The sequence below is a fragment of the Chiloscyllium plagiosum genome, chromosome 6, assembly GCF_004010195.1.
Source record: "Chiloscyllium plagiosum isolate BGI_BamShark_2017 chromosome 6, ASM401019v2, whole genome shotgun sequence".
Lineage (NCBI taxonomy): Eukaryota > Metazoa > Chordata > Chondrichthyes > Orectolobiformes > Hemiscylliidae > Chiloscyllium > Chiloscyllium plagiosum.
Window position 1 is genome coordinate 17,183,234 of NC_057715.1, and position 24,770 is coordinate 17,208,003.

Sequence of the window (24,770 nt, forward strand, 5' to 3'; positions counted from 1 at the left end):
TTAAGCATTTTCAAGGCTGAGATAGACATATTTTTAACCAGTAAGGGAATTCAGGATTTTGGAGAAAAGCAGGAAAGGGGAATTGAGGATTGTCAAATCAACTATGATCTAATTGAATGGCAGAGCAGACTCGATACACATAATGGCCCACTTCCACTTCTATGTTTTATTGTCTTAAAACCATGCTACCCACCCTTGCCCAGCTGCCAACACCAATTTTATATTATATCTTAGTCAACTCAACTTTTAACAAGCTAGATTGATCCATAATTGTACATTTTATATATGTTGAATGGGCTGACAATTTTGGAAGGGCTTTTGCCCGAAACGTCGATTTCGAAGCTCCTTGGATGCTGCCTGAACTGCCGTGCTCTTCCAGCACCACTAATCCAGAATTTTGGCATCTGCCCTGTGAAGACCCTATCTTTTATTCCTCTGTATTTTTGATTGTGGACTGAAATGGGAAAAAGACAGTTTAAAACCAAGGATTGGGTTAAGTGAATACCACACTCTTTAAAAGCAAGCTAATAGCACTTAAGTGTTGTTTACACTGGTGTTTGTTCATACTGCTATTTGTTCAACATGGGAGGAGTTTAGTTGTGGATGAAAATCACTTCATAAAATGAGTTTTGTCCAAACAAATTTCAATAGTTTAAATTGTCTGCCATACTACATGCTGTATTTGAAACAAGGTACATCATAATTATGAAATGCCTTTTTTAGTAGGTTGTGACATAATCTTTTGATTTATTCATTCAACTACTTTTGTCAGAAATTAAAGGAACTCATTGGCCTGTAGAGTGATAACCAGTTGTCAATGACACAGGTAGCTAAACAGCTTGTGGGTGTGAATGATACAGCCAGAAGCATTTGTATTTCTGGAAGGGCAGGTGGTGTCCTTTTCCCTGTAGTTAAAAAACACCTAAGCCTGAGGAAAGCCCATTTATTTTCCCTCACCAATTGCTGTAAGCTGTTGCCTTTAATCAATAAGGTAGAGATTTTATAAGTTGTGAACCGGTTACTTTGCGCCTCCTACAAGCAAGTGAAAGAACCTCAAGAAGAGGGATCATGAAGCAGCAAGCCAAAGGGATAATCAATGAAGCCTGTGGACGGGGACCATTGAACCACCTTCACCATTTTCCCCTCTACCATAATACAACATTTTTTTGTCCCACTCAATCTATCTGTGTGTGACCATAGGGGAAGTTTTATAAGGGGAATGTACAGTTTTAACTGGTAGAGTTATATGTTGACAGTTCATAATGTCACAGTTATTTGTAGTTAGAATCTTTTATTTGTAATAAATAACTATTCTTGTTAAATACAGAAATCCAGTTTTAAGAAGACAGGAAAATTGAGGAATTTTGCATACTTTCATAAAATTTTTAACTTATGCAATGATTCCAGGATAGCTGGGCTCAACTTTCAACATGCTACCCCTATAAGGCATGACAGTCCACACTAAATACAATTAAGCTAATCTTTGGGATGGGTGAGAAAGTGGTTGCAAGGACACCTGTTCTAGTTTCACTCTAATAAAAAAACACACCCAGTAGGGAACACTGTCAATATACTGATCTTTAACACACCCTGTACACTTTTTTTAATTCTATCCCTTTTAAAAATGAACCTAGTATGTGGTTTGCATTTTCTGTTGTGGCTTTGTCAACCTGTGGTACAATTTTGTTTCAGCCAGTCAGCAAGCTCTGCTAAATTCCGAAAGCAAATCGTACTCAGCTCACAAAGATACAAGATGGAGGCACTTTCTCTTATTTGTACTTTCACTCTGGGGCAGGCGTTCCCACAAATTAATTTGTAAATATGGAATAGTGATCCAGTTACACTGAACACCATACTGCAGAACTTCCTATTGAATTAAAAATGAGCATAATGATGCTCTCTGCGACTGATGAGTAAATTTTCCAGCAACTTGTGGGGATAAAGTGATTTCTCATGAGTTGTGAAACACCACAGATTGCTCTGCCTCAAACTCAAAACCAGCCACTCGTCCTTGAATGTCTTTGAGAGTTCTGTGAAGTTGCTGCAAGTACATTAATTACTCATTAAGTATGTCACAGAGTAAGGCTAATACCTAATAACTTAAATCACCCTTGACACAAAAAATATGGTCATTGCAAAGCCAGTGAACTTCTCGAGGTGAGACAGTGAACTGTGGAGTCATATTTTTGCAAGTGGTCATGATTTGGAGATGGCAGAATTGGACTGGTGTGTACAAAGTTAAAAGTCACACAACGCCAGGTTATAGTCCAACAGGTTTAATTGGAAGTACTAGCTTTCTGAGCAAATTATATATCCTCCTTCGAGAACTTTTTAACATCCAGAAGGTTTTATTCTCTTCCTACGTGTTCTTTGTCTTTATTCATTTTCCCTCAGTCCAATCTTTCTTTCTCTCTTTTTGTTTCTCTGATTTGATTCTAATTCACCATATTTCCTTTTGCATCATCCCTGTTTCTTTCCTAATCCTTAAAACTCATGGATTAAGGTGATAGACTGCTGGTCCTTTAATTCACCATGCTCGTTGTCCTTCTGCTCTTTTTTACCAATTTGTCTGTCCATAGAAACATTTTTATTCAAATTGTAGTTTGAGGGAAATAGTCTGACTAATTGTGTATACATGAAAGGCCACAAATTCTGAGCCATTTTTGTTCATAATTGGCAGGAATTTTCTAACACTCAGTAAGTGAGAATCATTTCAAGTTTCACTTCTCAGAAATCAATGGACGAAGAGTTGTACACTCTCATGGAACAGCCTAAACCACAGGAAACTGATATGCTCGTCAAAGATTTAGCTCATAGCTTTAAAAAAAGCTAACACGTCAAAACTACTTTTATCTGATACAAGGTAGGTGCCTTCAGTACTAATGATTTACAATTTGACACAACATCATAAGCTTAGAGGATAGGTCCAGCTACAGACACAAGTTGAAGGTGTTCAGTGTAAGTATTGACTCTTATTCAAAATTTAATATTTGTGAATTGAGAGGATTATTTTACTGTATTTGTAAAATAATATTGTGGCTTACTTTTAGAGTCATGTTGGCTTTCTTCAAATATTTTATCTTGAGACATAATTCTCAGATGCTACTGCATAACTAACATGCTTTGAGGTTGCAATTAGATAAATTTAAATCATTTTGCAAAATATCTTTTCAAGAATAATTCTTGAAAAAAATAAAGCTAACGTCAGTTTTAATTTCTGACAAAAGTAGTTGAATGAATAAATCAAAAAAATTATGTCACGATTTATTTAAGTCTTTTCATAATCCTGATAGTCCTTGTGTCAAATCCAGCATGTAGCATGGCAGATAATTTGAACTATTGAAATTTATGCATTGAGAAATGGCAACGGTCATGCAAGTTTCTCCACAATCCAACATTTAAAACTACAACATACTTAAATTATTAAACTGCTGTTCATAAACATTATCATGGAAAAACCATTTTGTAACATACGAGTAAGAAATGTGCTTAGGGCGGGGAAAGGTATGAGGGAGTTGGAGGTTGGAAAGTAGAAGTTCAAAAGTGAAGAGGAGAAATAGTGTAGAAAGCGTGCAAGCAACCAAGAAATAAATACACGTAATCAGAATAGAACTTGTGGTGTTTATTATCGCAGGCTTCATCCAAGTAGTGTTACTTTGTTCCAAGCACCATAAGAAAAAAATGGTGGTAGAGAACTATATTTAAGAGCTATATCCTGTAAAATAAATAGTTTAATCTGCAGTGTTCTTGGATTGAGCTACTTCTACACACAAAATGAGCTAACATTGAGTTGTGAAACATTAGTAATGAGTTTGCACAGTGTATTTTTTTTCAAGTACATGAATATTTTAATGCTTTGTTAGCAAACAATATGGGTTACTTTAAATGTGTTAATGCACTATGCAGAATTTTTTTTTAAATTTTTTCATTTTATCATGGGATGTGAACATTGCTGTCAAGGCCAACATTTGCTCACTCTCCCTTAGTGCCAATGAGAAGATACTGGCAAGCTGCCTCCTTGAACCACTGCTGTAAATTGCGTGTAGCTATACCCATACTGTGAAGAAGGGAGCTCCACGTTTTTGACCCAGCAACAGTGAAAGACGGTGTGTAACCTGTATCGTCATGTATCAGCTCTCATTCTAACTAATTGAGGTTCTGGATTTAGCAAGTATTGTTCAAAGAGACTTGTTGAGCCTCATTTTATATTACATATATGTACATATAAAAAAAATACAAACCATTTGGCCAACTGATGTTTCGTGAATATACCCCTCAAAAGCTTTCTCCCATCCTCCTTAATCTGACTTTATCAGCATGTCCATCAATTCCTTTGTCTCTTATGTATTTAACTTTCTCCTAGAACCTTCAGAAACTTCTCCAAATCTTTGCTATTAAATGAATGTATCCTGCAGCATATTATTCCTTTCAAATATGCACTTATTAAGCAAGAAATGACACAAAGCAGCAAATTAAATGTGTTTATTAACAAATTTTTCGAATCAACCCATATATTATTATTACACACCTCTAGAGTAGGCAGGTCTTGAACCCGTGCCTCTTGGTCCTGGGGTAGGGACATTAGCATTATACTACAAGAGGGCCCCTCAAATTACACTTTTATATAGTGCAGAAAACTCAGAGCAGAATAAGTAAACTTGTTTCTCCTCCCTCTGTTCCTCATCATCACATTCTGTTAATTACTCTCAAATACTCTCTCCCTTAGTTTGAATTGCCACTTCCTGGTATTCATCTAGCTGAAATCACATTTCACAGTCAACCTGTCCCTTCAGTGTCTCACAGATTTATAGCAGGTATTCAAAATCCCATGTCAGCTCTGTTGAAGAGTCATCTAGACTCGAAACCTTAGCTTGCTCTATCTCCACGGATGCTGTCTGACCCACTGTGATTTCCAGCAATGTTTGACTTCACTTCAAAATCTGAGTCTCCCAGAATGACACAAAACGTTTAGCTCAACTGGTCAGATGATCTTATATTCAACAAGAACCTTGCCCTAATCTAACTCCTCTCACCTAATTAGCATATCCTTCTATTCCTTTCTTTCCCTTAAATGTATCCACACTTTTCATCTCATCTCCTTCATTTGATAAGGAGATTTACATTTGCACCTCCCTCAAGGTAATGCATTTATCATCCTCAAAAGGCTTTTCCTGAAATCATTAATAAATTTGTTTATGATCATCAACGTTAATATAACTAGTTTTATTGAATGCCATTATAATTGTAAAGATCTGTCAGGACACCCTTAACCTTAATTTATTTTGACGAGTCCCAACTACCTGATGCTTGATTTTTGTAACCTATCGGTTCTGGCATCAACCTTGCAATTTTTTTTTCTCCTCTTCGTGCTTCTATATCCCTATGTTAAGAAAAGCAGGAATGTTCAGTGCACCAAGTGCAGTATAATTAAAGTTGCTTGTAGATTTAGCGTAGCTTCTCTGCTATAAATTTCTCTTAAAACAAGAACTTGTATTTAACACCTTAAAGTAATAACATTTTCCAAGGTGCTTCATCAAAGCATTATCAGGTAAAAAAATGACATTAAGCAAAAGAAAGAGATGGTAGAACAAATCAAAGATTTAAAGACTATTTTGAAGAAACTGTGAGGTGCTGAGAGGTATAGGGAGAGAAGTCTAGGACAAATCACCAAGAGAGCGGAAGGCACAGCTGTTGTTGATGGAGCAAAGGAAACCAAGGATGTATAAGACGAGGTCAAAAGTAGACCAAAGCCAACTCTCCAGGAGGGTTGAGGGTGTACAGGTTATAGCAATAGGCAGGGGCAAGATCATGAAGGATTTTAACACAGGGATGAGTACAGTCAGCGTTACATATCGTAACTGCTCATTTACGCTGAGAGTATATAAACTTGTGATCGAGGCTGATGGTGAACTTGCACAAAGTGCTTTTTGAGGAAAAAAAGTCCCAGCCTGTTCTGTCTTTCCTAATAAATGGAATAATTCAGTACTATTGTTCATCTTACTTTTATACTTTCTCCAGTGCCTTCAGATATATAAAACAGAGTACATAACTATATACAGAATATGCTCCAAGCAAGATTTTAAACATGGTAGAGGTAGGGTGAAAATTATTTCTCAGATAGTGAAAGTTGTCAGAACTGTCAATAATGAAGCTTGGCAGGAAGATATGAACAGCCAACAGTTGTTTGTCATAACAGGTTATCGAATGAAGACCAATGTTGGTTAGACCAAAGTTATGAATATTCGTGTGGATGTCGGCAAAAGAGTGAGCATCTTAACAGATAAGGAATAACCGACTAGTTTTGACATTCGGTAAGTATGGCTGTTGATGACAGATCAGTTGTTTGGATGGTAGCTGGGAAAACATTAAAAGTTTAAAAAAGGATGTTGGTTGGACAAAAGATTAGAGAACTGAAGAAAATTAGTAAAGATGAAAGCAAAACCAAGCGTTAGAAATCTGAAATAAAAACAGAATACAGTGGGCAGATAATAAATAGGTTAGGCAGCATCTGTAGAACAAGAATACTATAAGTATTTCAGGTCAATATTTCATTAAAACTGGAAAAAGCTAAAGATCTAATAGTTGGCAGAAAGGATCAATGAGCTGTTGATGTGGTGTATACAGATTTCAAGAAGACATTTGGTACAGTGCCACACAACAAATCTGTGAGAAAAATTTACGGAATAAAAGTTACAGTAGCAAGGGCAGTAAGTAACAAAATTGGCTGAGTGATAGAAAACAGATAGCAAAGGTCAATGGATAATTTTCAGGCTGGTGTGGTGATCCCCAGCTTTTGATATTAACATCCTTACATTTCCTGATAAAGATTAATCATCTAGATCTTGGTGTGCAAGGGGCAATTTCAATGTTTGCAGATGCTATAAAAGATGGAAGCACTAAACAGTGAAGAGGATAGTGTAGAACTCCAAAAGGATATGGGCAATTTAGTGGAATGGGCAGATGGTGGGAAATGACATTCAATGCACAGGAATACGAGGTGATGCATTTAGTTGAAGGAACACAGACCGACAACATAAAGGGTATAATTCTAAATGGGCACAGGTGTGGAGGGGTTAAGATTAGATTTTAGATTAGATTTAGATTAGATTACATTTACATACATACATGTAATCTACATATATACACTTAATTACATTAAGTGTATATATGTACAGTATGTTGAAGGTGATAGAACAGATAGAATGATTAATAAAACATGCAATATGAGCTTTATTAATCGGGACATAAGGGTACAAGGACAAGGATGTTATGGTGAATTTGTACAGGGCTTGCTAGGCTTCAGGTAGAGTATTGTATACAGTTCTACACTATAGGAAGGAAGTGAACACTTTGGAGTACAAAATGATTCCAGGGATGAGAAACTTCAGTTATAAAGACAAATTGATGATGTTGAAACTATTCTCCATGGAGAGAAGAAAGTTAAGAGGAGCTCTAACTCACCCTCAATGCCATATCTCCGTATTTTCTGCAGTAGCCTACCATGGGGTAGGAGATCCAATAGAGGAGATCCAATAGAAGTTTTCAAAATCATGAGCGTGGAAGTTAGACTAGTAGGGCGAAACTGTTTATAACATCATTGAGAATGAAAGGGCACAGATTAAATATGAATTGCAAAGAAGCAAATGTGATGAGAGAAAAAAAAATTACGAGTGGTTTAGGTCTGGAATGCACTGTCAAGAAATGTGGTAGAGGTAGGTTTCATTGAAGCATTCAAGGAGGCATTGGATGATTGTTCCTATTTATATAATGTACAAGGATATGGGGTAAAGGCAGGAAAACTGCACTGCGTCATGATATTTACTTGGAGAGCTAGTCAGCTCCTTCTGCACCATAACATTTCTGTGATTCTGTTCAGCAGGTAGACAGGCAGCCAAAAGATCAGGGTTGAAGATAACAGCAAAGGGATAGATTGAAAAGCAGAAGTGATTTTATGACACATGATGATTATGCAAGATCTGGTGTGGTGATAGTATAAATGAAGGAATAAAAGATTGATTCAGAGGTGGTGGAAATGTCACCAAGAGAATTATTACCAGCATTTGCAGAGAAAATGTCTGCTTGAGAAATCATTAGCAGTTGAAATAATTTGAATTGATTTTAAGACCAAAAGAAAGATGAGGTGCCATTCCTTTAGTTTGCTTGAAGATTAGTAAAGGCATTTGTACAGATTTGGTACTGAAATATTAGGTGCTAAGATAGTTGTAGATCATGCTTCTAGAAGGCTTGGGTTTGAGAGTTTGGGATGCAAAGACAAAGTGAAGAAGATAGACAAAAAAAAGGAATGAATATGTTGGCAATGGCACCAGAAGAACATAGCTTGTTGACAGAAAAATGGCAAAAGAACTAGAATGAAATGCAGTACTTTCCATACACTCAACACTATCAGGGTGGAGATATGTTCCTTATTGATACTTTAGTAACTACCTTACATTAAGGGTCTTATTATATAGCATCATTAATGCCACAGAAAAACAGAAGTGTCACGACACAAGTGGTGATCATTCAGCCTTTTGTGCCTGCACAAGCTCATTAGACAAGCATTATTAGCTATTCCTTTTCCCATTATTCTTATGCAAATAATTATCCAACGCTCTCTTGATTGCCTCCAATGCACTTCTAGGCAGTGTATTTCATATTTTAACTAACATTCAACAGGTTTATGTGAAATAATGAGCTTTCCGAGTGCTGCTCCTTCAGCCCTTTGTCCTGCAGAGAGGCAACACCTCAGGGGTTGTTCACCTAACAAAGCAGCAGTGCTCCAAAAGCGGCGATTTCAAATAAAGCTGTTGGACTATAACTTGGGTATCACGTGACTTCTGACTTTGACACCCCAGTCCAACACTAGCACCTCCACATCATACTTTAACTACCCAATGGGTGAAAAAGGTTTTCCTCACTTAAATCTTCCTTCTTTTGCTGATTCCTTTAAATCTATGACAGCTTGATCTTGTTCTTATTATGAGTGAGAAATAGTCTTCCAAGTGTAATCTATCCAGCCACTCACGATTTTGAAAACCTCTAACTGATCTCCCCTTCAATGCCTTCTCTTCCAAGAAAACAGTCTGAACTTCTTCAATATATCTTCAAAACAGAAACTCCTCATCCCCGAAACCACTCTTAGAATTTACTTCTGCACTCTTTCCAATGCCTTTACAGCCTCCTTATAATGTGGCATCCACACCTGTAGACAGTATTCAAAATGAGGTCTAGTAAGTGCCTTACATAAATTCAACATGTCCTACCTGCCCTCGTACACCTTTTTAATTACTGTTCTACCTGCCCTGCCGTGTTCCATGATCACTGTATAGTTACACCCAGATCCCTCTGCCCCTGCCCTGCACTACTTGTGTTTCAGAGGGTCATTAAATGACATAAAATTAAAATTAAACAGATGAATGAAATATCAGTAAAACAAAGATTCCAGTAACACACTGAAAGGTCTTCAATGGTTTCACAAGAAAGAAGCTATCATAATGAAAATAAAACATCATGCAACTGAAGACAATTTCTTTTAGTAAGGTGATCAGTTTAAAATAAATAATTAAACAAATAAAGGCTTATAGCAAACTTGCTTGTAGATTGTCAAATGAAAGTAAATTACCTCTGACAATGAAAGACAGTTTGTACAGCAAATATTCAGTCAAATATTTTCAGAAGTATGCTATGAAAGTCTTCATTTAAAGACAGTAAGTTACTTAGCAAGATCAGTTTGATTTTCTTTACTCTTGACTGTGGCAGGATTCTGCCTGTACTAACACGAGTGTTACCTTTTACGACAGAGAGCAACTCGAGTGTAAACTGGTATAGTCAATGGCAAAAAGCAATGAGTCAATCATGTGCATCAATGCCAGGCTCAGTGCTGTCCTTACTCAATGCCCAACATACTGAGTCAGAGGTTGTGGGTTCAAATCCTGCTTAAAACTTGAGTATAAAATCTTAGTACAGTAGTGATCAAGTGTTGTACTATTTGAGGTGCCACCTTCATAGCCCTGCAATACTTTTTCTCCTTTCAGGTAGACATTCAATTCCACATTGAATAATACAACTGAATCTACCATTCTTTCAGTCAGCACAGACCAAGTCATAAGTTGTTGCTTAAGAAGAATTCTCATATCTACTTTATTCCTATTATCAATTACTTTCAAACTATCAATGTGTTATTGATTCTTCTGCTAGTCTTGTGGAGAACTAGTTGAAAGTTAAACAGCTCCTCCTGATTGTCAAAATTTTAAGGTGTTTGAATGGAGTTTAATCTTTACTATATATATCTGCTTAAACTTGTCTATTCTAAAGACCAAACCACGCATGACTTAGTTTCCACGTAACTGAAGTTCTTCATCTCTGATACTCTTAAAATGAATAGTTCACAAAAGGTCTTTAAGGAAGAAAATCTGCTATTCCCACTTGATTTGGCTTACCTGTGACACTGCACCCACAGCTTTTATCTAACTCTAACAACCCTTTGAAAATAGCCAAATGAGCTATTCAGTTCAAGAGCAATTCAGACTGGCTACTAAATGCTGATCTTACCAATGATGCTCTCTTGCTATTAAAGAATTTAAAAAGATATTTATCCAATATCCCTTTTGAAAACTATGATCAAATTGGCTTCCATCACCCTTTCAGGCTGTACATTCCCGTTCTTAACAATTTACTGCTTTTGTCCTTTATTTACTGAACCACTTCCACAGCAGACTTTGATTAATGATAAATCTGTGATAAATCCTGAACTGAAATTAAGATTTGTTTGTTTAATATAGCCGCAGCAGTTCCAGTTTCCGGAGAGCTCATGGGAGCACACCCGACTGTGAAAAATTCAACATTTCCAGTTTCCATGGAGGCAAACTCAACTGTGAATAATTCAACGACTAACACTTCAGTGTGTAATCTGTACAGCCACCACCACACAGCCCGTATCGTTTTGCCAATAATCTACAGTGTTATATCTATTGTTGGCGTCTTTGGCAATGGCCTTGCCATAGTCGCCATCAGAAAAAAGCAGAAAAAAATCAATTCGACTACACTTTACTCCATGAATCTGGTAATCTCAGACATTTTCTTTGCTGCTGTTCTACCTGCCCGAATAATATACTATGCACGAGGATTTAACTGGCCATTTGGTGAAATAATGTGCAGAATTACTGCAGTTATTTGTTATAGCAACATATATGCCAGTGTAAGCTTCATGACCTGCTTAAGTTTGGATCGGTTGCTCGCAGTAATATATCCATTCCGACATTCGAAGTTCCGCAACGTCCGAAACGTCAAAAAAATCTGCACTGTTGTGTGGATAATTATTCTTTGCCAGACGGTACCACTGTTGCTTATCAAAATGTCCAAAATGGCTGAAGGCAACTTCTTAACATGTATGGAATACCCAAATTTTGAGTCTATTCCAAATCTTCCAGAAATGCTGCTTGGTGCTTGTATAATCGGTTACTTGCTCCCCGTGGTTATCATGCTATTTTGTTACTCAAAGGTCAGCTCTAAACTCTTCAAATCAGCAAAGGAGAACCCCTTAACTGAAAAATCAGGAAGAAACAAAAAAGCTAACAACGTAATCCTGCTTGTACTCTTTGTGTTCTTTATATGTTTCACTCCCTACCACGTGGCCATTGTGCAACACATGATCAAAAAGTTGCAGTACAAAATATCCTGCCAGGAGCAACAGAACTTTCAAGTAGCTCTACACGCGACTGTTTCTGTGATGAACTTGAACTGCTGCCTGGACCCTTTCATCTATTTCTTTGCTTGTAAAGGTTACAGGAGCATTGTCCTCAAGATGTTCAGACAACCCGTTAGCGTGTCTATTTCAAGTGGCGTTAAGACCACCCCAGACAACTACTCACCTGGGGTTGGGAATAACAAGCCTGCAATAGGGACAACGTCTGACACCAACTTGTAGAGACAATTTCCTCAAGGATAACAGGAAAAGACAAAAGCCAGGCAACCAGCCTAAAAACCTCAATGTGTATGTTAACCATGTTACCTGCACAAATTGTACAGAAGTAAACTGTTTTTTGGTAACCTTCTTAAGTTATAAGTAGTTTTTCACTTTCCTGGAATAGTCATAGAATCATACAGCATGGAAACAGGTCCAATTTGTCCATGCCGACCAGATATCCGAAACTGATTGAGCCACATTTGCTAGCATTTGGCTCATATCATTCTGAAACCTTCATATACCCATCTAGATACCTTTTTTAAATGTTGTAATTGTACCAGCCTCCACTACTTCCTCCGGCAGTTCATTCTAAATACACCTTCCCACCCTCTGCATGAAAAAGTTGCCCCTTATGTCTTGTTTCAATCTTTCCTCTCTCACCTTAAATCGATGCTCTCTAGTTTTGGATTCCTCTATCCCAGGGAAAATGACATAGGGTAAATAGCCAATCTAGGCCCTTCACGTTTTCATAAATCTCTATCAAGTCACCCCTCAGCCTCTGTCGCTCCAGGAAAATAGCCACTGTCTATTCAGCCTTTCCTCATAGCTCAAACCCTCCAACCCTGGCAAAATCTTGTAAATTTTTCCTGCACCCTTTCAGCTGGCTCAGCCATACTCACCAGGGTCCTACCATTAACTGTATAAGACCTAACCTGATTTGCCTTACCAAAGTGCAAAACCTCATTTATCTAAATTAAACTCCATCTGCCATTCCTCAGCTCATTGGCCCATCTAATCAAGGTCTCATAATGTTCTGAGATAACCTCCTTCACTATCCACTACACCACCAATTTTGGTGCCATGGGCAAACATACTATCCCTTTCTCCTATATTGACATCCAAACCCTTTATATAAATGACAAAAAGCAGTGGACCCAGCACCGATCCTCGCAGCACACTGCTGGGCACAGGTCTCCAGTCCGAAAAGCAACCCTCTACCATTACCCTCTGTCTCCTGCCTTCAAGCCAATTTCGTGTCCAAACGGTTAGCTCCCCATAGATTACATGTGATCTAACCTTGCTAAACAGTGTACCTTAGCGAACACCTTGCTGAAGTCCATATAGACAATGTTCACCATTCTACCTTCAAACTTCTTTGTCACTACTTTAAAAAACTCAATCAATCGATTTCCTGGCACAAAGCCTTGTTGACTATCCCTAATGAGTCCTTGCCATTCCAAATACATGTAAATTCTTTCCCGAAGATTCCCTTCCACCAACTTATCCACCACTGACGTCAGGTTCACTGGTCCAGAGTTTCCTGGCTCCACTTCTCTTAAATAATAGCACCACATTTGCCACCCTCCAATCATGTGGCACCTTATCTGTGGCTATTGATGATACAACTATCTCAGCAAGGGACCCAGCCATCTCTTCCCCACCTTCCCATAAAGTTCTAGGATGCAACTGCTCAGAGCCTGAGGATTTAAGACATTCAGCACCTCCTTCTTTGTAATAAAGGCATTTTTCAAGATATCACTATTTATTTCTCCAAGTTCTCTAGCTTCCAAATCCTCCTTCTCAGTAAATACTGACACAAAATCTCATTTAGTTTCTCACCCATAGAACTTAGAAAAGTACAGCACAGAACAGGTCCTTTGGCCTACGTTGTTGTGCCGAGATTTAATCCTAATGTAAAATATAGTAACTTAACCTACCCACCCCTCAACTCATTGCTATCCATATGCATGTCCAGTAGTTCTTAAATGTCCCCAATGACTTCCACCACCACAGCTGGCAACGCATTCCATGCATTCACAACTCTTTGCGTAAAGAACCTACCTCTGACGTCTCCTTTATACCTTCCTCCTAATATCTTCAAACTATGACTTCTCGTACCAGTAATCCTGCCCTGGGGAAAAGTCTCTGGCTACTGAATCTATCTATTTCTCTCATTATTTTGTACACCTCTATCAGGTCTTCTCTCTTCCTCCTTCTCTCCAGAGAGAAAAGTCTGAGATTATTCAACTTTTTTTCATAAGGCAAGCCCTCCAGTCCAGGCAGCATCCTAGTAAACCTTCTTTGCACTCTCTCCAAAGCCTCTGTATCTTTCCTATAGCAGGGCGACCAGAACTGGACACAATATTCCAAGTGTGGTCTCACCAGGGACTTGTAGAGCTGCAGCAAAACCTCGCAGCTCTTAAACTCGATCACCCTGTTAATGAAAGCTAAAACACCATTTGGGTGGCAACTTTGGGGGATCTATGTACTTGCACACCCAGATCCTTCTGTTCCTCCACAATGCCAAGAATCCGGTCTTTAATCCTATCTTCAGCATTTGAGTTCGACCTTCCAAAATGCATCACTTCGCATTTATCAAGGTTGAACTCCATCTGCCATTTCTCAGCCTAGCTCTGCATCCTGTCTATGTCACGCTGCAGCCTGCAGTAGCCCTCTATACAATCGACGACACCTCCAACCTTTGTGTCATCTGCAAATTTATTAACCCACTCCTCATCCAAGTCATCTATAAAAACTACAAAGAGCAGAGGCCCAAGAACAGAGCTCTGCGGGACCCCACTCAACACTGTCCTCCAGGCAGAATACTTTCCATCTACAACCACTCTCTGCCTTCTGTCAGCCAGCCAATTCTGAATCCAGATAGCCAAATTTCCCTGTATCCCATACTTCCTGACTTTATGAATGAGCCTACCATGGGGAACCCTATCAAATGCCTTGCTGAAGTCCATATACACCACATCCACTGCTCAACTGTCGTCGACCTGTCTCGTCACCTGCTCAAAGAACTCAATAAGATTTGTGAGGCATAACCTGCCCTTCACAAAGCCATGCTGACTGCCTTTAATCACACTATGCTTTGCCAAATAGTCATAAATCCTATCCCTCACAATTCTTTCCAAAACTTTGCTGACCACAGATGTAAGACTGAGTGGTCGTAATTGCCAGGGATTTTCCTATTACCTGTCTTGAAAAGAAGAACAGAATTTGCCTCCTTCCAATCCTCCAGTACAACTTCTGTGGAGAACGAGGAGGCAAATATCCTCGCCAGTAGCTTAGCAACCTCCTTTCTCGCTTCCCAGAGTAGCCTAGGATAAATCTGGTCTGGCCCTGGGGACTTATCAATCTTAATGTTTTCCAAAATTTCTAGCACATCAACTTCATCAATCTTGATCTGGTCAAGACTGTATCCCACTTCCTCTAAGTTTTCATTGACAACAAGTTCCCTTTCCTTGGTGAAAACCGAAGCAAAAAACTCATTTTAGGGCTTCCCCTGTCTGCTCAGATAGTGGAACCCCCATCTCCTGTGGTTCCACACATAAACAGTTTTGCTGATGATTTTTGAGAATGTTGTTCTTTTAAGAGGGCCTACTTTCTCCCCGGTCACAGAATCATAGAATCCCTACAGTGTGGAAACAGGCCATTTGGCCCATCAAGTCCACACCGCCCCTCTGAACAGTAATCCACTCAGACCCACCACCCCACCCCATCCCCACAATCCTACATTCCCCTGGCCAATCCACCTAACCTGCACAGCTTTGGACTGTGCGAGGAAACTAGAGCACCAGAGGAAACCCACACAGACAAGAGGAGAAAGAGCAAACTCCACACAGACAGTTGCCTGAGTCAGGAATCAAACCTGAGTCCCTGGCTCTGATGGGCAGCAGTGCTAACCAGTGAGCCACTGTGCTGACCAAGGCTATCCAACAGAAACACTCAAAGTCCAAATGTTGGTTATTTTCCATTTGAAACCTATTAGAAATGACTCTGCAGTATCTAAACACACACTCCTCAGTAGGATTCATTCCACTTTGGACATAGTTGCCCTGCAACTTTAGGTGCAGTTATCCTGCATGTCATCACAGTGGCAGGACTATTGTCATCTCTGTTCCAGCGCAACTGGAACAGAGATCCTCATCCATGCATTTGCTCCCTGCAATGTCCACTACTCTGCTGTTCTCCAGGTTGCCCTCCAATTTTGTAATATTCATAAACTTGAACTCATCCAGAACTCTGCATTGCGTATATGCTAAATCACACTATGTTCCTTTCAGCCATCATCTTTTTGCTCGCTGATCTACACCTGCTTACCCTCTGACTTTATTTACATGATACTAAATTCCTGCATTTTCTGATCGACTGGTAACCATTTACATAGGGTATTCTACCCTACAAGTTTAAAAATATTTCTAGATCATTTTTCACAACTTCAGCATATCTCTGATTGAGAGCTAATGGAGTTCTTTTGAATTAGCGTAGTAATGTAGCAGTTGAAGCACTTAAGCACTGTAAGTTCCTACAAACAGCAATGTGTTAACAACAAAATAGTCTGTTTAGAATTATAGATTTATACAGCATGCAACAGACCCATTGGACCAACCAGTCCGTGCAGAGTATAATCCGTGCAGACTAAACTCTTCCCACCTGCCTGAGCTCGGCTCATATCATTCCAAACCTTTCTTATTCATACTCATCCAAATGTCTTTTAAAAGATGTAACTGTACCCACAGCTACCACTTCCTCTGGAATTTCATTCCACACACAAACCACTCAATGTGTAAAAACGTTGCCCATGTCTTTTTTAAACTTTTTCCCATCTCACGTTAAAAATATGCCCCCTAGGAAAAAGACACATGCCATTCATCTTATTTATACCCCTCATGACTTTAAACATTTTATGAGGACACCACTCAATCTTCTATGAAAAGAGTTCCAGCCTATCCAGCCTCTTCCTACAACTCAAACCCTCCATTCCCAACAACATCCTGATCTATCTCTTCAAAACCCTCACCAGTCTAATAATATGCTTCCTATAACAGGACAACCAGAAACGGACACAATACTGCAGAAATGGCCTCACCAACATCCTGTGCAACTTCGACATGACGTCCCAACTCCTATACTCAAAGATATGAGCAATGAAGGCAAGCGTGCTGAATGCCTTCTTAACCACCCTGACTACTTGTGATGCAAACCTTAAAGAATTATGTTCCTGAACACCTGATCTCTCTGTTCTATAACCCTACACAAGGCCTGTTTCTTTGTGATATTGTATGAAGGATGCATAATGGCTATGACACCAGGGAAATCTCTTTTGTTCTTCTTTAAAATAGCATCATGGGATCTTTTATTTTCATCTGTGAGGACATAGAACAGAGAATATTACAGCACAGTACAGGCCCTTCGGCCCTCGATGTTGCGCCGACCTGTGAAACCAATCTGAAGCCCGTCTAACCTACACAATTCCATTATCATTCATATGTTTATCCAATGTCCATTTAAATGCCCTTAAAGTTGGCGAGTCCACTGCCGACAGACAAGGCTTTAATTTAATGCCTCATCCAAAAGACACGGTAGGTGACAGTTTAGCACGCCCGCAGGACTGTCAGCTCAGCTAATTCTTTTATATCCAAAACCTTCTAACTAAGGAAAGTGTGCCACCCATTGAGACACAGCTGGCAACAAGATTTATTTACAAGATCATTTCCATAAAAAATACCAATTTTATTTAAACATAGTCTGATTTAATGACCTGGATGCACTGCCTGAAAAGGCAGTGGATACAAGCTCAATAGTAACAGTCAAAGGCAATTGGATGTACACTCGAAAATAATACATTTGCATAGCTAAGGGCAAAAACTAATGGATTTGGATTAATTGCGTACCTCTTTCAAAGAGTTGAATGATCTCTGTCAGTTCAGATCTAAGCCTGTTGGCAAAACACAATTCAAGAAAGATTTTCCTTGCAGATAAAATTTATTGATTACTTAGCTCATTCCACACAGAATTGCACCTATTCCCCTTGAAATTATTTTTTGTCAACTTTTTCAGACATGTTTTAACACATCTCAAGGCAGATGGAAGTTAAACCTGGACCATCCAATCAAAAGGCAGGAGGACACAACCTCTTCACCACAAGGCTGATTCCCCTTCAAATTTGTTCAGTCACTTAAGTAACCAATTAACCATAGTCAGAGATCCCGCAGTGAAACAAATGAGAATAAACCTGTCTTCTGTTGTGATTGCCAAGCCCATGAGGAGACGCCTGTTGGCCAAATGCCTATGGTTTAATTTGGCTGTGGCTTTTGCTTTAGCTTTTACAACAGCTGGCACCTTTAAGTTTGTAGTAGATGAATTCCAGCAAGAAAGTGTGTGTTGACTTCTATAAGAAATGTTATTCGGTGAAGGCATCCTTCCTTGAAGGACGCTATTTGAAAGTGTGAAATCAGAGCAACAGATCTTGGAATGAGTGAACAGACTGCTCCTCCATCACACACTGGGGAAGTGGAGATGGAAGGATATGCTTTATGGTTCTATATCTGATTTATAAATAAAACATTGAGTTCTCTGATCTTGGGAAAAAAAGTTGAACCCTTGCTGCACTGAGTCTCCTCTGTTCTGCACAATCCTATGACAGTTCTTGTGAAATGTTTCATCTATCAACCCTCAAAAGTAGAATAAGACTTCCTTTATTCACCAGTTGTAAACGTAAGTAAACATTTGCTGACAAATAGCAAACAAACAAAATCCTTCCCAAGCATACCCAAGCTTCTGTCTAGAAAATTCTCCAGTTCATCAGTTTAACATTATTTACATCCCACAAATATCACGTCACCTCTACAATTGCTATGTTAGGAAAGGCCATAGTATTTCCTACAAACATGAAGATGTTCAAATGGAGGTGTTGCACAACTGGCCAATGTAGGTCAGTCAGCACAGGGCTGACAGGTGACTGGATACCAACAGTGGAGACGTTTGCTTGAGTTTAGAGTGGTGAGCATGGGAAGCTGACCTGGACAGTGTTACAATACAATGGAAAACATACATAGTTGAGAGCAACGGATTAAGAATCTTCTTTCTCTGTACTAACATTCACAGTACAGGAACTTAATTTTTCCCAGTTTAGGAAAAGCACCCAAGTACTGCAGAGTTTGCAAATATCCATACCACAAAAGAAAACCAAAGAAGATCTCAAGTACATAAAACAACAGCAACTGGAAAATAGTCATGGAGAAAGCAAGATAGACAATGGGTTAATACCTCACTGGAGCGGAGCATTTTGTAGCAAGCCCAGAATATTGGACCTTTTCCTTCACATTTCGGCTGAAAAATAATTTCAGTCAAAGCTTGCCAGAAATGAAAGCTGAAAACAGTGTGACAAAGACAATAGAATATCTTGCACTTTGATGAATGATGGAACAACTAACTATCTCCTATAGCCAATGTCAAATAACGATCAAGAAAGAAACACAGAATGTGCAACAGAAAAACAAGCCATTCATGCCAGTGTTTATTTTTCTCTTGAGCCATCCACATCACTGTAACCTTCTGTTCATTTCTCCCTCATGTACTTATCTGCTTTTCATTACACACATCTCTATTAGTCACCTTTATTACCCAACATGGTACCAACTTCCACATTCTCACCAGTCATCACCTAGAAAAGGTTTCTTCTGAATTTCCCCATTGATTCTTTGGTGACTATCTTATTATTGATTGCCTTGAGTGTTCTACTACAATCTTTCATACGTTTAACAACTTCAATTAGGCCATTCTTAAGCTTTCTATTTTCAGGACTTATATGGCAGAACTTTTTCATCCTTTCCTGATAAATATAACACACAGATCTGATATCACCTTTGTAAATTTTTGTTGCATTTTCTCCAGTGCCTAACCATTTTTATGATATGGCACCCAGAACCACAGACAACTCAGGTGTATCTAACCTAACTTCAATACATCTTTGGCATAGTCTCATGCCTTTTCAATCTATCCTTCTGGAATTAAACTTTAATGCTTCACTTATGCCTTTACTTGCCTGCATTTCTACATTGCGGCTTGCATATTTGTGCTCTGAAATCTCTTTGGTCTTTGACCCTTGTATTTCAATTTTACAAGCAAAATGTGTTCTTATTTTACTTACCAAACTACCTGACATTTGCTTGTGTTGAAATTAATTTTCCAATTATATACTGTATTCTACAAATTTATTAATGCCTTCTTGCAATTTGCTGCAATTCTTCACAGTATGAATCATTGATGTCATCTGCAAATTTAGAAACTGAGTTAATGATTTCAAAGTGGAATTGGTAATATAAATTATTGACAAGTGGTCCCAGCAACAATCCTTGGGAAAGGTTAACTTCCCACCTTCTGACAGTCTAAATACCTTCAAGTCTTACTTTCAGTTTTCTATCCATTCTGCTACTTCTCCACTGATTCTGCATCCTAACCTATTTACCAAATTATAATGAAACTTATCAACAGTTTAGATAAATTACATTTACTGCATTACCCAATTTCTCCCTTTGCATCATCAAATAATTCATTGAATTTGGTCGAACAAGTCTTTGCCTTTTGAAATCATGCTGTTCATCTGTAATTTTTGCTTCCAGATTTTTTGTTCTCTATTTACTCCTTCAGTTGGAGTTCCACTATTTTCCCTATCACTGATGTTAAGTTAACTGATCTAAAGTCCCTGCAATGTTCTATCGCCCATCTAAAATGTAGGTTTGATACTAACTACCCAACAATCTGCCGTTTTTCAATGAATTATTCAGTATGGGTAATAGCATTTGGTATAGTTTTCCGAGATACTTTTAAGAAACGTGGATGCAGTCTGTACGAGGCTTCATCGAAAGTTATTTTATACTTGTCACTTTTTATTTCAGGACCGATTATATCACTTCTTATCTCATCTAATTTATCATCTTGGTAAATACCAAAGTCAATTAATTATTCAATATTTCTGTAACTTAACTATCATTCTCTATGTACGCACATTTGAATGTCTGTGTGCAATTTTGGTCCCTTTATTTAAAACGGATATAATTGCACTAAAAGCAATTGAGAAAATGTTCATTTGACTGATTGTTGGACTGAAGACATTATCCTGTGGTGTAAGTATGTACAGGTTGAGCTTGTAGCTGTTGGAATTTAGAAGACAGAGATGATATTACTGAAACATAGATGATCTTAGGACTTAACAGGGTGAACACTGAAAAGAATATCTCTCCTTATGACAGAGACTAGAACGAAGGGACACTGTTTAAAAATAAAGGCTTTTACGTTTAAGACGGAGACAAGGAGAGCATTGTTTGTCTATGGGGATAGAGTTGAGGCAACACCAGACTAACCGTGATTAACCGAAATAGTTAAACAGGCTCAAGGAGCTAAATGATCAACTCCTGCTCCTAATTCATATGTACGCACTTTATGTATGTATTTTATCCCGTCTATTATTCATGAATTAGAGTCAAATAAGGTATCAAAAGAAAAATAAAGAGGAAAAAATGTTAGAATAAGTGAGATAGAAAAAGAGACAGAAACAAGAACATATAAAAATAACATTGAGGAGCAACTTACCTAAACAGAGCAATGAGAAACAATCATTTATATTGTTTATTTGGGCAGAGGAGAAGCACCAGCCTTGAATTGACAGTTATCACATAAATCAAAGGAACATCCTAAATTATGAGCATTAAATTTCTGCAGTGAAATTAATGGTCAATTCATGTTCAAATCATGCAAGTTTCTAAAAGTAATGGCAAAGCTAAGGACAAGATCTAGTTTGGGTGGCGTAAGCACAGGAGCAAAGAAAATTGAGCAGAACTAAAATAAATAGATCCATCTTTGGGTGACACAATGAGAAAGATAACAAGAGGTTTAAGTTACAGTCATTCAGCGTGGAAACAGACCCTTTAGACCAAATAGTCCATGTCAACCATAATCCCAAACTAAACTAGTCCCACCTGCCTGCGCTTGCCCAAATCCGTCCAAATGTTTCTTATTCATGTACTTATCCAAATGTCTTTTAAATGTTGTAACTATACCCACATTCACCACTTCCTCTGGAAGATCATTTCACACACAAACCACTGTGTAAAAAAGTAGCCCTTTATTTTTTCTTAATTGTTCTCCTCTCTCCTTAAAAATATGCACCTACTCTTGAAATTCCAACCCTAGGGAAAAGACAACTGCCACCTACAATGAAGGCAAGCATCCTAAATGCTTTCTAAGCTACCTCATCTATATGTGACACAAGCTTCAAAGAATTATATACATGAACCCCTAGATCTCTCTGTTCTACAGCACACCTAAGGTCTTAATTTTAATTAAATAAATCCTGCCTCGTTTGTTTTACCAAAATGCAATACCTTGCATTTATACAAATTAAACTTCATCTGCCACTCCTTAGCCCAAATGATCAACATCTTTTTGTAACCTTAGATATCCTTCGTCACTGTCCACTATACCACCAATTTTGGTGCCTTCTATGTTATCACCTAAATCACTTACACAACTTACAAACAAAAGTGGACGCAGCATTGATCCGTGTGGAACATTGCTGGTAACTGGCCTCCAGTCTGAAAAACAACCCTCCAGCACCACTCTCTGCCTCCTGCCATTAAGCCAATTTTGTATCCCATTGGCAAACTCACCCTGAATCACATGTGATCTATCTTTATTAAGGCAGAACTTTGCCAAAGGCTTTAATGAAGTCCAAATAAACAACATTCAATGCATTGCCCTCATCAATCTTCTTGGTTACTTCTTCAAAAGCTCAATCAAGTTTGTGAGACACGATTTCCCATGCTATGCTATGTTTTAATCATTCCTTGCTCCTCCAAGTGTAAAAAAAATCCCATCTTTTAGAATCACCTCCAACGTCTTACACACTACTGAAATCAAATTCATAAGTCTATAATTTCTAGGCTTCTCCTTACATTCCTTCTTAAACAAAGGCAAAAGATTAACCACTCTCCAGTCATCCGTCACCTCACCCATAGTTATAGATAACACAAATGATTCTGCAAGAGGCCCTGCAATTTCGTCCCTAACTTCCCATAACATCCTGGGATACGCTACATCAGGTCCTGGAGATTTATCCACTTGTATATTTTCTAAGACTTCCAGCACTTCCTCTTTTGTAATGTGAATTGATTTCAAAATATTAATATTTATTTCCTTGCATTCTCTAGCCTCCATTTCTGTTTACTTATATCTCTCCCATCTCCTGAGGTTCAACACAAAGACAACATCTTTGATCTTTAAGGGGCCCAACTCTCTCTCTAGTTGCTCTCTTGTGCTTAATGTTTTTGTAGAAATCTCTTTGGACTATTCTTAACCTTATTAGCCAAGGCTGTCTCATATCCCCTCTTTGTGCTGCTGATCGCCCTTTTAAGAATGCCCCTACACTCTTTATACTTCAAGAGATTCATTTGATCCCATTGTCTATCTCTAATATATGATTCTTTCTTCTTCTGACTAGAAGCTCAATTTCTTTACTCATTCACTGTTCCCTAATCCTACAAGCCTTACTTTTCACTCTAAACAAGAACATTTGAGGACTCTGGGACTATGCTCAATGGAGTTTATAAGGATGAGGTGGGATCTGATTGAAATGTTTCAGAATATTGAAATGCCTGGACAGAGTGGATGTTGGAAAGATATTTACATTGGTAGGAGAGACTAGGACCCAAAGGCACAGCCTTAGAGGAAAAGAAAGACCGCTTAGAACAGAGATAAAGATAAACTTCTTTAGCCAGAGAGTGATGAATCTGTGGAATTCATTGCCACAAAAGGTTGTGGAGGCCAGGTCATTGAGTATATTTAAAAAAGATACATAAGTTCTTGATTGCCAAGGGGATCAAAGGTTACAGGGAGAAAGCGGGAAAATGGGGTTGAGAAACCCATCAGCTCTGATTGGATGGCGAAGCAGACTCAATGGGCTGAATGGTCTAACCTCGCCTCCTATGTCTATGATCTCATAATGACGCTGAACTCATGTTATCTCAGTTTTGAAGGCCTCTGACTTATTAGATGTCCCTTTACCCATGTAGTCCACTCCAATCAATTTTTGAAAGTTTTTGTCTCAAAGCATTAAAATTTGCCTTAGTCCAATTAAAAACTTTAACTTTTATGGAATGCTTATCATTTTCTATTACTATTTTAAAGCTAATAGAATTATGATAATTAGATCCAAAGTGTTCTCCCACTGTCACTTCAGTTACGTGCCTGTCTTATTACCCAAGAGGTGGTAAAGTTTTGCTCCTTCTCTACAAGGAACATTGACATATTGATAAATAACATTTTCTTGAACACATTTAACAAATTCTTCACCATCCAAACCTTTAACACTATGGTAATCCCAGTCAATCTTTGGAAAATTAAAATCATCTGCTATTACAACCTTATTATTCTTACATATACCTGAGATCACTCCACAAATTTGTTCCTCAATTTCCCGCTGACGAGAAGGGAGCATATAGTACAATCCCAACAAAGTGATCATTCCTTTCCTATTTCTAATTTCAACACATATTTTCACTGGATGAGTTTTTAGAAATATTCTCTAGTTACAACAGTAATGTTTTCCTTAATCATAAACTCCCTTCCTCTTTTGCCACCCTTTCTACCTTCCAGTAAGATCTGATACCTGGAACAATGAGCTGCCAGTCATTGAGTCATGCAGCACAGAAACAGATCCTTCAGTCCAACCAGTCCATGCCGTCCATAATCCCAAACTAAATTAGTTTCACCTGCTTGTGCTTGGACATATCCCCCCAAACGTTTCTTATTCATGTACTTATCGAAATGTATTTTGAACATTGTAACTGTACCCATACCCCCACTTCCTCTGGAAGTTCACTGCACACACAAACCACTCTTCGTGTAAAAAGTTGCCCCTCATATCTTCTTAATCTTGCTACACACATCTTAAAAATATGCCCCCGACTTGAAATCCTGCATAACAGGGAAGAGACACTTGCCATTCACCTTATCTACACCCCTCATGATTTTGAAAGCCTTGATAAGGTCACTCCTCATACTCCAACGTTCCAGT

General features: G+C 38.4%; 2 protein-coding genes across 5 annotated transcripts in view; one reads left to right on the forward strand and one right to left on the reverse strand.

The window, feature by feature from the left end:
• Nucleotides 1–24,770, reverse strand: part of ubac2 (UBA domain containing 2) — a 227,214-nt gene that overhangs the window by 125,562 nt on the left and 76,882 nt on the right. The gene's annotated exons all lie outside the window — the stretch shown is intronic.
• On the forward strand, nt 2,870–12,158 carry LOC122550499 (G-protein coupled receptor 183-like). Of its 4 annotated transcripts, XM_043691299.1 has the most exons (4): nt 2,875–2,958; nt 3,987–4,106; nt 6,197–6,311; nt 10,782–12,158. In XM_043691299.1, the coding sequence occupies exon 4, from the start codon at nt 10,811–10,813 to the stop codon at nt 11,924–11,926; it is 1,116 nt and encodes a 371-aa protein (XP_043547234.1). In that variant the 5' UTR covers nt 2,875–2,958; nt 3,987–4,106; nt 6,197–6,311; nt 10,782–10,810; the 3' UTR covers nt 11,927–12,158. The 4 variants fall into 4 exon arrangements, with proteins under 4 accessions (XP_043547236.1, XP_043547235.1, XP_043547234.1 ...); XM_043691300.1 differs by lacking the exon at nt 3,987–4,106 and having other exon boundaries at nt 2,873–2,958; XM_043691302.1 differs by lacking the exon at nt 6,197–6,311.

Coding starts and splice junctions, on each gene's coding strand:
- LOC122550499 (XM_043691301.1), top strand. CDS start 10,811: ATGGGAGCACACCCGACTGTGAAAAATTCAACATTTCCAGTTTCCATG.